At 42.4% G+C, this 18601-nt stretch overlaps 1 protein-coding gene across 2 annotated transcripts in view; it reads left to right on the forward strand.

Moving 5' to 3' along the window:
* The window catches only part of DNAI3 (dynein axonemal intermediate chain 3), a 94292-nt gene that overhangs the window by 64309 nt on the left and 11382 nt on the right, over window positions 1–18601 (forward strand). The window contains exons 18-21 of one of the 2 annotated variants that reach the window (XM_027971598.2): window positions 2111–2174; window positions 11342–11472; window positions 13266–13470; window positions 14474–14565. In XM_027971598.2, the coding sequence (XP_027827399.2) occupies window positions 2111–2174; window positions 11342–11472; window positions 13266–13470; window positions 14474–14565 (492 nt within the window). The remainder of the gene's footprint in view (window positions 1–2110; window positions 2175–11341; window positions 11473–13265; window positions 13471–14473; window positions 14566–18601) is intronic. The other variant, XR_009596811.1, reaches the window with a different exon arrangement.

Raw genomic sequence — 18601 nt, forward strand, 5'->3', positions numbered from 1 at the left:
GGGACACTCTTCTACCAGCCCTTGATATGGCTGACTGATCCTTCTACTTTGGACAGAGAATTTAAGGGAGTGTAAGGGGGGCAGAGGGCTGAATCAGGAGGGAGTGGAGCCCTGGAATTAGAGGCCAGGTTGACAGTGATCTCAGGTGGGCCCACCCAGGGATGAAGAGAGCCTGAGCAGTGGGGATGAGAATGTCACATATGTGTAGGGGGAGTGGAAGTGTCAGAACTAAGTAACCAGATGGAGAGGGATGTGAAGGTTTCCAGCCAGGTATCTGGCAATATAATGGATGTGTGTGCATGTGTGCTAAGTCACTTCAGTCACGTCCAACTCCTTGTGATCCTATGGACCGTAGCCCACCAGGTTCCTCTGTCCATGGGATTCTCCAGGCAAGAATACTGGAGTGGGTTGCCATGCCCTCCTCCAGAGGATGCCCACCGCCCCCGCCTGCCAGGGATCCAACTAATGTCTGCCCGTATCTCCTGATTTGCAGGTGGATTCTTCACCTAGGAAGCCCAATATAATGGGCTCTCAATAAATATTTATTAACTGGGTACAAATTATTCCTTTGACTTAGTTCAGTGTCAAAGTTCCTCACTTCAGCTATGACAGCCAGGAGATACTAACTCTCTTAGAGGATTTTGGTAAAGGCTGAGGTCACATACGTAAAGCTCCTGACAATTCCAGCAAGCACTGTCAGTTCAGTTCAGTTGCTCAGTTGTGTCCGACTCTTTGTGACCCCATGGACTACAGCACACCAGGCCTCCCTGTCCATCACCAACTCCCGGAGTTTATTCAAACTCATGTCCTTTGAGTCGGTGATGCCATCCAACGATCTCACCCTCTGTCGTCCCCTTCTCCTCCCACATTCAATCTTTCCCAGCATCAGGGTCTTTTCTAATGAGTCAGTTCTTCGCATCAGGTGGCCAAAGTATTGGAGTTTCAGCTTCAGCATCAGTCCTTCCAATGAATATTCAGGATTGATTTCCTTTAGGATGGACTGGTTGGATCTCTTTGCTGTCCAAGGGACTCTCAAGAGTCTTCTCCAACACCACAGTTTCTGGTGTTGGAGTAAATCATAGCCGCAAGGTGACGTGTACAGTAGACATATCCCAGGTGCCTGTTCCCTTAGACTGTGTACACAGAGGGGAGGGAAGACTTATCCTCAGACTCTGAATTTTCAGCACCAAACACAGTTTTTGTCTGTCAAGTGAGTTGACGTGGATGAGTGAAAGAGTGGCCTCGGTTGCTTGAGATTGTCCTACACTTCGTATAAGTCAAATGTTTTTCCATCTCCCCTCCCTCCCCTATAATCCCAATCCATCCCCTTCTCTGAGTCCTCTTAACTCATTTTTTGATACACCCTTCTCTGTGTTTTCCTCTTATTATCTGGTGAAAAAAATGAGATTAGGAGATTATGTCTGGGTTTTGCATCTATAGGATAGTGGCATGAGACTCAATTTTTTCTCTAAACCTCTCTCCATCTCTGTCATTCACTGGTTCTCTCTGTCTTTCTCCTCTGAGTGGTAATTTCTGCCTTTTGTTTACAGGTTCCTTTGTCTTCTCTCCTCCTTAAAATGGCCATAAATAGAATTGAAATATAAAGTACTTGTCATGTGGTTTGGCTGGAACTCTGTTTCTTGTTCTCAGCATTCAAAGATGATGAGTACTATATGATGAATACGTATTTCCTCCTTCGCTCTTATTGCACGATTATTTTGTACCATGATGAGAACAAATCACTGAATAAACCAGACGAGATCCCTCCCCTTCTGGAGCTTTCCATCCATTGGGACAATTTTCTGTTAACAACACACTCTGGAAACCCAGCAGTTGGTCTTTGTGTAGCTGGATTATTTTCATAATTGCCTGTGTTCTCCCAATCACTGTGTGCAGATAAAAACTCAACAAATTCATTTGCTTGTTTAATATAAAATAAAGTAATCATTTTTGAACCTTCCCCCGTCACCCTCACTGCACCCAACTGTCATTCGATTAAATCAACCTGTTGCTTTGTGTTTGGGTTGCAGTCAGTCTTAGCATATGAATGTGAGGTTTTCTGTCTCTTTAAGTTGTCAGTGTACTCATCAGGAACCTGTCATGTTTTTAGGAAGGTGAAGTGATATACACAGATTGGAAAATGGAAAAAGACCCTGAAACTGGCCGATTTATGGGTAAGGTTTTTTTTCCTTCTTTATTGTTTCTATGTTTCCTATTATTTTTCAATAATTCAATTCATTTATTTTTAGTTGAAAGATAATTGGTCAACAATATTGTGTTGGTTTCTGCCAAACATCAACATGAATCAGCCATAGGCAAACCTATGTCCCTTCCCTCTTGAACCTCCCTCTCACCTCCCTCCCCACACCTCCCGTCTAGGTTGTTAAAGAGTCACACAGCAAATTCTCATTGGCTACGTATTTTGCATATGGTAATGTACATGTTTCCATGTTATTCTCTCCAAACATCCCACCCTCTTCTTCCTCCCCCTCACCATGTCTGTTCTCTATGTCTGTCTCCATTGCTGCCCTGCAAATAGGTTGATCAATACTGTCTTTCTAGATTCCATATATATGTGTTAATATACAATATTTGTTTCTGACAAGTTCACTCTTTATAATATGTTCTAGGTTCATCCTGTGAGTAAGTTTTTATGATTGCTCCATTATTAATAAACTGTTTCTTTTTTCCAAAGCACTGAGGAGCCCTGGCCTGCCTTATGGGAGGGAAGGCATGTGAGGTTCTGACCCTACACTTGCTGTTAAAGTGAGGGCTTCAGATAAGCCACACCACTGTCACCTGGGAGCTCGTTAGAAAAACAGGATGCTACCCCAGGCCTACTGAATCTAAATACAGATTTTAATAAAATTCTCCATGTGATTTGTTTTCACACCAAAATTTGAGGAGCACTAATCTGTTGGTGCTTATGGAGACACTTGGACAATTCAATTTTAAAATAACAATGCTGTTTCAATATTTCAACAACCCAGTAGCTCAGCAGTGTGGAAAACCTGAGTCAAGGTGAAATTATAAGCTAAATTCACCATGATCTTGAAGACCTCAGCACTGTAAGGGAGAAGTAACTCTAGGGGCTGGGACTGGTTGGTGTCCATGTGTTCCCCTGGTCCTAGGCCCGGACGCTGGGCAGCTGAACAGAGGTATGAGGGTCACACCCAGGTATGAACAAGAATCAGAGTCAATGATTCAGGCTTCCCTGCTGGCTCAAGAATCCGCCTGCCAAATGCAGGAAACGCAAGAGACTGGTTCAATCCCTGGGTTGGGAAGATCCCCTGGAGAAGGAAATGGCAACCCACTCCAGTATTCTTGCCTGGAAATCCCATGGACCGAGGAGCATGGCAGGCTACAGTCCATGGGGTCGCAAGGGTTGCACATGGCTTAGTGGCTAAACCACCACCACCAATAAGCCAAGTTCCCCGTCAAAGCTCAGAGCCTTGGGGCACACTACAATTACAACCACTTGCTTTAATGCTTTGGATTTTATCATGGCATGAACATGTATTTGACCTACTTTTCAGAGTATGGAATAACCATAAGATAAGGAAGAGGCAGCTCCCTGAACCACTTGAACCCTGTGGAGCAGTGAGAAGAAGCAATGAGGCTTGGTTTGCAGAAGGTGATCTAGTCAGTCCTGTGGGTGGTTGGAGCAGATGGACCTATGTGTGAGTGATTGAGGTTCAGAGGTCAGAGCCACCGCCTGCAGGGGACAGCTGTTGGGGCTCAGATCTCCGCCTTAAACTTAATCTTCACTTCTGAGTCTGGTTCTGCAGGCTAGTGTCTGCCTTAGACCTGTGAAATCAGCTTCATCAGCATTGCCTCCAGGGTGGTCATTCCTACTTTTCTTACACAAGTCTCCTGCCTAGAGACCTAAGTATGTGTTATTAATAAGAGTGGGGCATTGAGAGAGGATTGGATCTGACTTAAAAAAGAGTCAAGTGCATGTAAGACCGAGACTGATTTCCCATTTTCCAGTCATTTTCAATTCCATGATTAAAGTTAAACTCAATATTATATACTGAGTATAATATAACATAGTGAATTACATTCACTACTTTTAGGCTGATTCATGTTTCTATTTATTTAATAATTCATGAATGTTAGTAGTGCATGTGCTGCCGGCCAGGCACATTAGTACATGATGACAGTCTCCTCCACACCCCTGGGCTGCAAGCTGAGGCAATGACTCAGTTTGTGACACCATGACTTGGTTGTGCACAGATGGACATGGGTTCCTCCTGGTCTCAGATTTTCTTGGAGGCTTACCCTAAACTGCTTTTAAGGTAACCCATGGCTGTGGTTTTTCCAGTGGTCATGTATGGATGTGAGAGTTGGACTGTGAAGAAAGCTGAGCACCAGAGAATTTATGCTTTTGAACTGTGGTGTTAGAGAAGACTCTTGAGAGTCCCTTGGACTGCAAGGAGATCCAACCAGTCCTGGGTGTTCTTTGGAAGGAATGATGCTAAAGCTGAAACTCCAGTACTTTGGCCACCTCATGAGAAGAGTTGACTCATTGGAAAAGACTCTGATGCTGGGAGGGATTGGGGGCAGGAGAAGGGGACGACAGAGGATGAGATGGCTGGATGGCATCACGGACTCGATGAGTCTGAGTGAACTCCAGGAGTTGGTGATGGACAGGGAGGCCTGACGTGCTGCAATTCATGGGGTCGCAAAGAATCGGACATGACTGAGTGACTGAACTGAACTGATGGCAAACAGATTGAGCTATTTATTTTAAATGAATTGTATTCCATCTACAGAGCCAGTGACAATAAACATAAAAACCAAAGCTTAATGTTTATACCTCTTTGATGTTTGTTCTTACTTTCATTCATTCATCAAATCATTACTGAGTATCTACTATGTGCCAGGCACTAGGGATACAAAGATAAACAAGATAATTTCTCCCCCAAAGGAGATCGCTGATTTACTGGAAGTCAGCCACATAAACAAATGATGACATTACACTGTCATTGGTGCTGTGGCTGGCAGCAAACACAAAGTGACATGGAATCCCACAAAGGGACCAACTCTCTTGGGTGGTTAAGAAAAGGCCCCACAGGGAGTTTGCGGGAGAACAGATAGGTGTGTATGTATAGCTGGACCCCTTTGCTGTTCACTAAAACTGTTGCAACCTTGCTAATTGGCTATGCATGCTCCCTCGCTTCAGTCGTGACTGACTCTTGTGACCCCTTGGACCACAGCCCGCCAGGCTCCTCTGACCATGGAATTTTCCTGCCAAGAATACTAGAGTAGATTGCCGTTTCCTCCTACAGGGGAGCTTCCCAAGCTCCCAGGGATGAAACCCACATCACCTGCATCTCCTGTATTGCAGGCAGATTCTTTACTGCTGAGCCACTGGGGAAGCCCTAATTGGCTATACCAGAATACAAAATAAAAAGTTTGAAAAAAAAGAAAAGGCCCACCATAGAGAGATACAGTTGAGCTGAGTCTTAAAGGGTACATTTCAAATTTTCAGATGGAGAAAGACATTCCAAGTAGAAAGAAGAACAAACGCAAAAACACAGCTCAAAAGAGCAGTGGACAAGTAGGAAACAGGGAGACCTCCTGGCCAAAGCATAGCAGTAGAGATGACTGCAGCAGCAGGAAAGGCCCCAGGAAGGACATTTGAGTCTAGATGGCAAAGAGCCGTGAGTGCCTCCCTAAGCCATGGACCTCATCCTAGTACCATCAGTATGATCAGAAAATCACTCTGGCAGGAGAGCAGGGGTTGGATTAATTTATTGGTGGGTCTTACAGTGGAAGCAGGATGACCAGTTGCAATAGCCTAGATGAGGAATGGAGAGGACTGATGTGCAAGCAGGGTGATGAGGATGGATAAAGAGGAAATTCAAGAGGGAGAGATTTAGAGATAAACATGCCAGGGCTTTGTGACCAGTGGGATATGAGTGGAAAAGTAAGAGAAATTGCTTTTAATTTCTTGGCATTTAGTTCCTTCCAAAAAAAAAAAAAAAGAGAGAGAGAGAGAAATAGCTCTAACCACCTACTTAAAGGGCATTTTAAAATCATCTTCTTGCTTTAATACTTTAAAATTACCAATCAAGGATTTTGTAACATGGAAAGTCAAATGACACTTATTCCCATTGGATAATAGTTGAAGTTCAGGAACTGTCAATGTGTAGAGGTGCTGAACTGTAAATTGTACGGCTTACTTACATTCTGTGAACTGGCAGTGTTTTCCTTGGGAGTTACCTGCCCAAAGGCATTCATAAACAGCATGGACATTTCCTGAGTAAAGATGAGGCAATTACTAGGACCCATTTTCTCTTGATCTGCCCCAAGTTCAAATGTGCAAGGCAGAAAGGAGAGTTTCTTCTAAAGAAGAAACTTCTGAAAGATGGATTACCCTACCTGAGCTATGTGTGATTAAAAAGTCATAATCAAAGAAGGCTTCCAGATGACCCAAGAAATACAGGCTGATGTATTTGATGATGATGACAACTGACATAATCATCTCATGTACTCAACTCTCAAGTTGGCACATGTCATATGTCAGGCACTTTTCCCAGTACTTTCCATGGATTAACTCATTTAATCTTCGCAGCAACACTGTGGATTTGAACCTAGGCCATCTGTGCTCTTAACCACATCAGGATGCTAAATCCTTCTTTAGATAATGACTCTGGTAACTACTGTTTTGTTTAAGTTTCTTACCTGACTGGGGGCTCTGGCATTTCATTGAATAACTTAAGGATAGCTCCATTTACTGCTGAATGACACTAAGGTCTTTCAAAGGACAAAAGGAAGGAAAAGTTATATGGGCTGAGAACATTCAACCTGTTAAAGCACCAGTCTTGATGGTTATCTATATTCCTATCACTAGTGATCATTAAATTTTGCAGAGGGCTTCTAGACTCCCGGATAACCCTGTTCATAGAGTGAAATGGTATAGGAAATCCCAGCTCAACAAGGACAAAACCAGGATCTGAGAAATACAGCATCACCAAGAAGAAAGCTGCTGGTTTACAGGGACCTCCTGCCTTCCCAGGAATTTTCCAGATCACTTCAAGATGGCCTTAGAGACAGCCTTCTGAATGGGAGAAAATAATAGCAAATGAAGCAACTGACAAACAACTAATCTCAAAAATATACAAACAACTTCTGCAGCTCAACTCCAGAAAATAAACGACCCAATCAAAAAATGGGCCAAAGAACTAAATAGACATTTCTCCAAAGAAGACATACGGATGGCTAACAAACACATGAAAAGATGCTCAACATCACTCATTATTAGAGAAATGCAAATCAAAACCACAATGAGGTACCACTTCACACCAGTCAGAATGGCTGCGATCCAAAAATCTACAAGCAATAAATGCTGGCGAGGGTGTGGAGAAAAGGGAACCTCCTACACTGTTGGTGGGAATGCAAACTAGTACAGCCACTATGGAAAACAGTGTGGAGATTCCTTAAAAATTGCAAATAGAACTACCTTATGACCCAGCAATCCCACTTCTGGGCATACACCGAGGAAACCAGAATTGAAAGAGACACATGTACCCCAATGTTCATCGCAGCACTGTTTATAATAGCCAGGACATGGAAACAACCTAGATGTCCATCAGCAGATGAATGGATAAGAAAGCTGTGGTACATATACACAATGGAGTATTACTCAGCCGTTAAAAGAATTCATTTGAATCAGTTCTGATGAGATGGATAAAACTGGAGCCGATTATACAGAGTGAAGTAAGCCAGAAAGAAAAACACCAATACAGTATACTAACACATATATATGGAATTTAGGAAGATGGCAATGGCGATGTGTATAACAGACTTTGGACTCAGAGGAGAGGGAGAGGTGGGATGATTTGGGAGAATGACATTCTAACATGTATACTATCATGTGAATTGAATCGCCAGTCTATGTCTGACGCAGGATGCAGCATGCTTGGGGCTGGCGCATGGGGATAACCCAGAAAGATGTTATGGGGAGGGAGGTGGAGGGGGTTCATGTTTGGGAATGCATGTAAGAATTAAAGATTGTAAAATTTAAAAAATAAAAACTAAAAATAAAAAAATTAAAAAAAAAAAAAAAAAAAAAAAGATGGCCTTAGAAATAAGTCTTCTCTGCTGTCTTCAAGATGGAGCTTTGATTAGAGGAAAACTGGCCTTTTTGTTTGTTTGTTTTTAACTTAGAAGAGCTACAGTTAAATTTATACTTTATAAGGTTTTTCAAATAATTTTTAAATTGAGATAAAAATATACATGGAAATTTAACATTAGCCATTTTTTAAGTATAGTTCCATGGTGTCAAGTATATTTACACTGCTGTGCAACTAGTCTCCAGAACTCTGTTCACCCTGTGGAACTGAAACTCTGTTCTGGTTAAACACTAGCTCCCACTCCTCTTTCCTCTCAGCCCCTGGCCACCAACTTTATGCTTTCTATCCCCACGAATGTGACTGTCATAAGTACCTCATGTCAGTGGAATCATACAGTATTTGCCTCTTTGTGACTGGCTTACTTCCCTTAAAATAATATACTCAATTTTCATTCATGTTGCAGCATATGTCAGAATTCCCTTGCTTTTAAAGATGGATAATACTCCATTGTATGGGTATACCACATTCTGCTTATCCATTCATCCATTAATGAACATTTGGGTTGCTTCTACCTTTTCAGTATTGCAAATAATGCTTCTGTGAACATGCGTGGACAAAAATCTCTTTGACATTGTATCAGCTTTTTGAAAGATTATGGTGGCTCTTTTTTCTGCTTAATGTTATGTTGGTGTTCTGAGGAAAAAAAAATTGAACCTTCACATAGCTATTAATATGTTGAGATTCTGAGTAAGTTGGTGGTTTTAGTACAAAGTAGCCACACAGTGTAGTTTGACCTAGACAGGCGCATATTTTTAGGGCCATCCCTGGGACTTGTGGGTGTGGACAGCAAGGCAAGAGGAGCAAGGCGGCTCCAAAGCCAGGCCAGGCGAGAGGAAACCAAGCCACAGCAGAGTAGACAGACTAGGGGAGCAGGAGTACCCTGGTGCCCAGGACAGAGACAAAGGGGAGGTCATCATTTTAATATCCAAACCAGCTCATCCTCTAGTCTTCCCAGTGGCAATAAATGGAAGGTACAGTGAGCCCATTGCTTTTACAGAAACCTGGCTGTCGTTCTCAGCACTTCATCTCTTTCACCCCGCGTGTCAACTCTAGCTCACAAATATTTCTTGATTATCCACTCCTCCCTTGCATCTTCATTCAAGTCACCATCCTTTCTCACTATAACTGCAGCAGTCATCTCCCATAGTGTCCCCTCCTTGCTTTTATCTCCTCTGATCTAGTCTTTCCACAGCAGTCAGAGAATCGTTTCATGTATCAATCAGATCATCTTCTAGCCCTAACGGACTCATTAAATCACATTATACTTAGAATGTAATCTAAACGCTTTTCCTAATAAGCTCTGCAGCACCGGAACTCACCAGGTCTTCACTGGTTTCCTATGCTTCACCCTGGGATTATCAGTTGCTGTTGTTCAGTTGCTCAGTTGTCTCCAACTCTTTGTGACCCCGTGGACTGTAACACGCCAGGCTTCCCTGTTCTTCACTATCTCCTGGAGTTTACTCAGACTCATGTCCATTGAGTTGGTGATGCCATCCCACCATCTCATCCTCTGACACCCTCTTCTCCTCCTGCTTTCAATCTTTCCCAGCATCAAAGTCTTTTCCATCAGTCAGCTCTTTGCATCAGTTGGCCAAAGTACTGGAACTTCAGCTTCAGTATCAGTCCTTCCAACAAATATTCAGGATTGATTTCCTTTAGGACTGACTGGTTTGATCTCCTTGCTGTCCAAGGGACTCTCAAAAGTTCTCTAGCACCACAGTTTGAAAGCATCAATTCTTCAGCGTTCCCTGGTGGCTCAGAGGTTAAAGTGTCTGCCCGCAATGTGGGAGACCTGGGTTTGATCCCTGGGTCGGGAAGATCCCTGGAGAAGGAAATGGCAACCCACTTCAGTACTCTTGCCTGGAGAATCCCATGGACAGAAGAGCCTGGTGGGCTATAGTCCATGGGGTCGCAAAGAGGCGGACACGACTGAGCGACTTTACTTTCACTTTCAAGGCTTCTTTATGGTCCAACTCTCACATCCATACATGACTAATGGAAAAATCACAGCTTTGATTAGACGGACATTTGTCAGCAAAGTGATGTCTCTTTTAATACACTGTCTATGTCTGTCATAGCTTTCCTTCCAAGAAGCAAGCGTCTTCTAATTTCATGGCCACAGTCATTGTCTGCAGTGATTTTTGTAGCCCAAGAGAAAGTCTGTCACTGTTTCCATTTTCCCCCCATCTATTTGCCATGAAGTGATGGGACTGAATGCCATGATCTTCATTTTTTGAATGTTGAGTTTTAAGCCAGCTTTTTCACTCTCCTCTTCACATTCATCAAGAGGCTCTTTAGTTTCTCTTCACTTTCTGGATTATCAGACTCCAGTCCTATTGCCTTCCTCAAAATTATAGATGCTCTAAACACTTCCCAGGACTCTGTTGTGTATTATTCCTTCTGTCTGGAATGCTACTACACACCAAAATCTTCCCATGCCGAACTCAGGCCTAAATGACTCACCTTCAGAGAATCCTTTTGAAATGTCCTTGTTATTTTTTCTTGTGATATTTTTTTCCTTCATAATAAATTTCACATCTTCTTATTATATACCTTGGGATTTGTTTGTGGAGTATCTGTCTTTCCACTGGATTTTAAGTTCTGAGAGGGCAGATCATGTTTGTTTATTAACTATTTTTTACCCAGCCATCCATAGTAGCTGGTACTTACAAACAATCCATAAATATTTATTGACTAACAATCTATAACGCTGACTAAGTGATGGATTAATAAATGAGTAAATGGCTTCCCTGGTGGCTCAGACAGTAAAGTGTCTGTCTACAAATGCAAGAGACCCGGGTTCAATCCCTGGGTCTGGAAGATCCCCTGGAGAAGGAAATGGCAACCCACTCCAGTGCTATTGCCTGGAAAATCCCATGGACAGAGGAGCTTGGTAGGCTATAGTCTATGGGGTCACAAAGAGTCGGACACGACTGAGTGACTTCACTTCACAAATGAATAAGAACGGAAAGTGTTCCTTTGAGCCTGCAAAGTGGCTTCGATGGGAATTTCCCTGGTCTTTTCCATAGAAAGAAGAGGAGCTGTCCCTTGACAGATTGATTCATCCCAGCTGACCTCTGGTTCTCCACTCTCAGACCTCATTAATCAGGACCTATCTGTCCACGGAGATCTGCCCATTCTTCATTGTAGGAATGTAAACAGTGTTATGAAAGATGAAATGGCCTTTTCCATTCCAACAGCAAAGAAGCCCGTGAGCCTCTACACAGTCCATGATGGAGCTGTCCACACTGTTCAGAGGTCACCTTTCTACAAGGACATTATCCTCACTGTTGGGGGTTGGAACGTAGCCATCTGGAAAGAAGGTATTATGGTAAGTTGCCTGCAAAATGGAGGAGTAGGTGTGTGGTCCTTTATTATTGAGAAAAACAATAGGAACAACAGACTGTTCTGACATAACAATGCCTTTGGGACACTTTTTAGAAATATTGGAACAGATGGCCTGGGCCCCAGCCTGTCAGCAGAACCAATACAAGCCTTTGGAAAACACAACTGTTTGCTTTTCTTCCCTGAGGGCAGGAAACATTTACAAGTTTTTTGTTCTCTGAAACCAATGTTGTCTTCTAAATTATATGTTGTGAGCTGTTCACTTGGTTTGTGTTTTTCCCTTCCCCTTAAAATACAAGATGGTGTACTGATTACTGTATGAAGCCCAAAGAGAAGCAATGGGTCTATCATCGTCGCTCCTGCACCAGGCAACTTGTCACCAGAAAGTGGGAGTAGGAAATTTAAGGGATCTATCACCAGGCACAGACATGCAGAGGTCAGGATGAGGCAGTGCCAAGAATCTGGTGGTCAGGGACAGGGCCTGGATCCAGATAGTCAGAAGCTAAACTGCCAAAACCTAGAAAGATTGGTAAAATTGAGTGAAGCAGGAGTGTGGGAAAATCAGTATGATATATCCCTTTCATGAGCTACTTAAGAGAATTATCAAAATATGGAAAAAAATATATATATATGAGTTTCATATCTGTAATATATATATTCTTTGACCTAACACTTTTCCCTTTTATTTCTGGGAGTCTAACTTACATGAATACTCAGAAAAACTGTGTGATATATGTACAAGTTTGTCATTGAAAAAAGTTGGGATCTCCTCAAGTGTCCTTCCAGAAAAGGACTTCTACTTCATACCAATGTACTTTGGTATGATTTTTTTCTTTTCTTTACAACAAGCAAGTATTAGTTTTTCAGTTAAAATAAAAAGAAATTAAGCCAAGATTGTCCAAAGACTGCAGGGGTCAAGAACCTGGTTAGCCACAGAAACCGAAGTAACTGAGTAAGAACAGATTGCAGTGTCTCCTGTAAGGAGTCCATGAATTAGTGGTGTTTGTTCCCACAAGAAGCCTTTGTTTGCATGTTTGGGAGGGTAGGAGGCAGCTCCGTAGCTTAGGTTAGTCCCGGAAGATATAAGTAGGTAAAGGGGTCCACCTGGTTGCCAGGTAGAGCATGATGGTGGGAAGAGAATGCATTTTGATCTTCTGTCTTTATGAAAACCTCCTGAAGAAGGCAAAGTACCCCACAGCAGAGAAGAGAAATGATCTTATTATGTTGCATTGGTGGTCCAAAATTTCTCCCCCAAAATATTCATAGACTACTAGATGCAGCTCACAGAACTGACTGTTCATTCCTTTTTCTGAACACCAGAGCTGTTTCCATGGTGAGTAGGCACCTGACAGGAAAATAAAGATATAAGCAAGATTTATAATCTTATAATCTTTACTCATCCAGTGTCCACCAGTCTTCAAACAAATAGCAATGGGCTTTAGGAACAGTTGAATTAGAACCATCAATAGCTCAATTAGAAAATTTGATCTTTTTTAAAAAGTCACTAACATAAGAAAAAAATGCTATAAAAATATACAAGAAAGAAAAGAGCCGCCATATAAAAACCCTGTAAGGAAAACACTGACTTCCCTGGTGGCTCAGACAGTAAAGCGTCTGTCTACAATGTGGGAGGAAAACAAAGAAGACTTCTGAGTAGGCATAATTCTGCTGTTATATGATCATAGCCATCTGAGTTTAATTCTAAAAGCAAACAACAACAACAAAAAACCTTGGGAATATCCCTCAGATAATAACAAAACCTTTTATTTTTACTTTTAGACCGGACCCCTCCTTCAGTCTTGCTGTGCACCAAAAAGGTACACCTCAGGGCACTGGTCCCTGACCAGGCCTGGGGTCTTCTACATTGGCCGAGAAGATGGGTATATTGATATTTGGGACCTTCTTGAGAAAACTCATGAACCAGCCCAGTCCCAAAACATCTGTATAACTATGATCACGTACATCAAACCCTGGACCTTTTCTGGTATGTTAGCTCTGATTAAAGGAGCAAAGTTATTTTGCCTTTTTTTGGGCAGGGGACATTTTGACATTCATCTGGAAAGCCTCTGATGTTGCTTCTCAAGTTCTTTCTCCCCATGCCACCTCCTCCCTTCCCATCACTGCACTTCCTTTCCCTTCCCACTTCTCAAATTTTGGTTACAGCCCAGACTAAGTATATGTTTGCCTCATTTAAAAGAAGTTTCCCTTTGTTTCCAGAGATGCACAGGCATAAAATTATCATTTTCTCAGAAGAAACATGAGGTTTAGAAACACAGTCTTCAGAATTTCTAGAGTGTCAGAGTCTGGCTACTACTTGACCGTATATGCCATGAAAATATGTTTTCCCATATTTGCTGCAAAACATTGCTTTTGCATACCTACTGGGATTACGATTCTATTATTTAGCAATGTGAACCAGACCTTCTGAAAAGGAGGAGAAAAAAGCTGAGATAAGAAATTTAAATTCTCAAATACACTTGTGTTTTATACCCATTTAAAATGGCCAAAAGGAGCAATTTGTTTCTGTAATAACAAAACTGGTTTTGGCTGTATTTGAAATTCATCTGGATAATGGCATCCTTTAGCCCTTACTGTCTTTGGTGAAAATTGGCATCATGATTTTTCTGTGAAAATCTTCCATGTATTGTACCTGCTTCCTTTTCAAATCTGCCATGGATCCAGTCAGAGAAGGTCAACCTCACCTGGGAGTCACAGTCCTTAAGTAGAGGCTAAGAAAACATGATTGGGGATGAGCAGGGTGGCTGAGAAAGGTTCAAGGTCTCAGCCTTCATTTCATCAACTGGAAAATGTCTTTCATGTGTTATTATGATCTCCAGTCATGAAGGTCTGATGAAGATGCCAAGATTATTGTAACCACAACAGGGCCTTTGGGAAATCACAAAGCAAAAATGCAGTATGTGTTTAACCTCTAAGATGACTTTCTGATTGCAGAGCTGTTTTTTCTCCCCATATTTTGAAACTTTTAGCAAAGCAGCAATTTATAGCCATAGCTGATTATTATGGAACACTGCATATATTGGAAATTCCTTGGACATTAAGTCACCCTTCAACCAATGAGGTTAGTAACTTTTGGTTTTGAGGATTTATGTGATCAGATACAGCTGAGACATGTTTTAGAAATATGTTCAGAAATGACAGCATTTTTGCTCTGTAAGAAAATAAAAGAATCATGCAGTCAAAAATAAGGGGATATTAACCTAAATGGGAAAAGAATTTGAAAAAGAATAAATACATGTGAAAAAGATGGTGGAGGAATAGGACGGGAAGACCACTTTCTCCCTCACAAATTCCTCAAAAGATCATTTCAACGCTGAGCAAACTCCACAAAACAACTTCTGTAGGCTTCAGAGGACATCAGGCAACCAGAAAAGCAGACCATTGTCTTCAAACACAGGTAGGAAAAAATATAAAAGACGAAAAAGGAGACAAAGGATGTGGGGAGGGAGCTCCGTCCCGGGAAGGGAAGCCCGTCCCGGGAAGGGAATTTTAAGAAGAGAGGTTTCCAAACACCAGGAAACACTCTCCCTGCCGAGTCTGTGGCGAGCCTTGGAAACACAGAGGGCAACATAACAGGAAGCAAAAAATAAATAAATAATTAAAACCAACAGATTACAAGCCCAACAGTAACTCCCCCAGCAGAAAAGCAGCACAGACACCTGCATCCGCCATTGGGAAGTGGGGGCAGGGCAGGGACACACGGGAGGCGCGGGCTGCAGTGCTTTGCAAGAATCGGGCAGGAACGCCCCACGCGCAACCAGAACGATCTAACTTGGGCTAGCAAACCAGACTGTGGGATAGCTACCACGCGAAAAGCTCGAACATAAGACACCGCCAGGACCGAGCACAGAACAAAGGACGGAACGGAAAAAGCCGGCTGCAGACCATCCCCGCCGGGGACAGGCAGCCAGAGACATAAGGACTGGAAAGGGGCAATTGCAGACTCGGAGAGACTTTACTTACCTAACTGCAAGCAGGCTTCTTTGCTAAGACTTCTGGGGGTCCTGGACAGTCACCATCTGCCTCACGGGGGGCACCAGCGGTCCACCCAGAAAGCTGAGCAGCAGCGGTAGAAAAGGTGACAAGTCGTGGCGATCGCGCTCGCCAAACTCCTGAGCTACTCGGACCTGGGAAGGGCACAAAGCGCAGTCCCAGCTGAATCTGTGCCTCTGAGGGCTGCCTGAGCGCCGAACCTGAGCGGCTTGGACCGGGAAGTGCACGCAGCCTAGGGCCGGCCCCAGACGGTTCCCGGCTGAGCATCGTAGAGCCGGAGCGGTTTGTGCGCCACGAGAAGGGACAGGTCAAGCGGGGCTGAGACACTGTGTGCACACGACAGTGCTATTTGTTTGCAGCATCCCCCCTCCCCACAGCGCGACTGAACTAGTGAGCCTAAAAAACCAGCAAACAGAGGGAACCACCTTGGAAGTGATCCCACACGGCCCACAACATCAGAGAAGGGCCAGGTATATTTTTACTATTTTTAAAATCATCCCTTTTTTTTTTTCCTAACTTTTTTTTAATTGTTAAGTCTTCTATTTCTCCTCTAATTTTTATTTATATAACCTACTATTACTATTTTTAAAAAAAAGACTTTTTTTTTTTAAGGCAAACACTGTATATAGTCTGGATGGTTGTTGGTGGTTTGTTTTTTTTAAAATAATTCTTTTTTTTCCTCTCTCTCTTTTTTTTTTCTTTCTTCCTTTTTCCTTCTGCTTCTTTTCTTTAATATTGTATTTTTGAAAATCCAACCTCTACTCTAGATTTTTAATCTTTGCTCTTAGGTTTTTGTTGTCAATTTTGTACATTTAAAAACCCAAACTTCACTACGCAAGTTTACCTGAGAGCGAGATTACTGGCTTGACCACTCTCTCCTCCTTTGGACTCTCCTTTTTCTCCACCAGGTGGCCTCTGTCTCTTTTCTCCCCCATCTCTTCTCTATCCAACTCTGTGAATCTCTGTGTGTTCCAGATGGTGGAGAACACCTAAGGAACTGGTTACTGGCAGGATTGGTCTCTCTCCTTCTCATTCCTCTCTCTTATCCTCCTGGCCACCTCTGTCTACTTCCTCCCTCTCCTCTTCCCCATATAACTCCGTAAATACCTCTGAGCGGTCCAGACTATAGAGCGCACATAAGGAAGTGACTACTGGCTAGCTTGCTCTCTCCTCTTTTGATCTCACCGCATCTCATTCCAGTTACCTCTAACTACCCCCTCCATCTTCTCTTCTCCTTGTAACTCAGTGAACCTCTCTGAGTGTCCCTCAATGTGGAGAAACTTTTCATCTTTAACCTAGATGTTTTATCATCGGTGCTGTATAGATGGAGAAGTCTAGAGACTACTGTAAAAATAAAACTGAAAACCAGAAGCAGAAGGCTTAAATCCAAAGCCTAAAAGCATTAGAGAACTCTTGAATTCAGGGAACATTAAGCAATAGGAGCTCATCAAATGCCTTCATACTTACACCGAAACCAAGCTCCACCCAAGGGCCAACAAGTTCCAAAACAAGACATACCACGCAAATTCTCCAGCAACACAGGAACACTCCCCTGAGCTTCAATATACAGGCAGCTCAAAATTATTCCAAAACCTTTGATGTCTCATAACCCATTACTGGTCACTCCACTGCACTCCAGAGAGAAGAAACCCAGCTCCACCCACCAAAACTCCAACACAAGCCTCCCTAACCAGGAAACCTTGACAAGCCACTGATAGAACCCCACCTACAGTGAGGAAGCTCCATAATAAAGAGAACTCCACAAACTACCAGAATATAAAAAGGCCACCCCAAATGCAGCAATATAACCAAGATGAAGAGACAGAGGAATAGCCAGCAGGTAAAGGAACAGGAGAGTTGCCCACCAAACCAAACAAAAGAGGAAGAGATAGGGAATCTACCTGAGAAGGAATTCTGAATATTGATAGTGAAAATGATCCAAAATCTTGAAATCAAAATGGAATCACAGATAAATAGCCTAGAGACAAGGATTGAGAAGATGCAAGAAAGGTTTAACAAGGACCTAGAAGAAATAAAAAAGAGTCAATATATAATGAATAACGCAATAAATGAGATCAGAAACACTCTGGAGGCAACAAATAGTAGAATAACGGAGGCAGAAGATAGGATTCGTGAAATAGAAGATAGAATGGTAGAAATAAATGAATCAGAGAGGAAACAAGAAAACGAATTAAAAGAAATGAGGGCAATCTCAGAGACATCCAGGACAATATGAAACGCTCCAACATTCGAATTATAGGAGTCCCAGAAGAAGAAGACAGAAAGAAAGATCATGAGAAAATCCTTGAGGAGATAATAGTTGAAAACTTCCCTAAAATGGGGAAGGAAATAATCACCCAAGTCCAAGAAACACAGAGAGTTCCAAATAGGATAAACCCAAGGCGAAACACCCCAAGACACATATTAATCAAATTAACAAATATCAAACACAAAGAACAAATATTAAAAGCAGCAAGGGAAAAACAAAAAATAACACACGAGGGGATTCCCATAAGGATAACAGCTGATCTTTCAATAGAAACTCTTCAGGCCAGGAGGGAATGGCAAGACATACTTACAGTGATGAAAGACAATAACCTACAGCCCAGATTACTGTACCCAGCAAGGATCTCATTCAAATACGAAGGAGAAATCAAAAGCTTTACAGACAAGCAAAAGCTGAGAGAATTCAGCACCACCAAACCAGCTCTCCAACAAATTCTAAAGGATATTCTCTAGACAGGAAACACAAAAAGGGTGTATCAACCCGAACCCAAAACAATAAAGTAAATGGTAACGGGATCATACTTATCAATAATTGCCTTAAATGTAAATGGGTTGAATGCCCCAACCAAAAGACAAAGACTGGCTGAATGGATACAAAAATAAGACCCCTCTCTATACGCTGCTTACAAGAGACCCACCTCAAAACAAGGGACACATACAGACTGAAAGTGAAGGGCTGGAAAAAGATATACCACACAAATAGAGACCAAAAGAAAGCAGGAGAGGCAATACTCATATCCGATAAAATAGACTTTAAAACAAAGGCTGTGAAAAGAGACAAAGAAGACCACTACATAATGATCAAAGGATCAATCCAA

This window comes from Ovis aries, chromosome 1 (assembly GCF_016772045.2).
Source record: "Ovis aries strain OAR_USU_Benz2616 breed Rambouillet chromosome 1, ARS-UI_Ramb_v3.0, whole genome shotgun sequence".
NCBI lineage: Eukaryota > Metazoa > Chordata > Mammalia > Artiodactyla > Bovidae > Ovis > Ovis aries.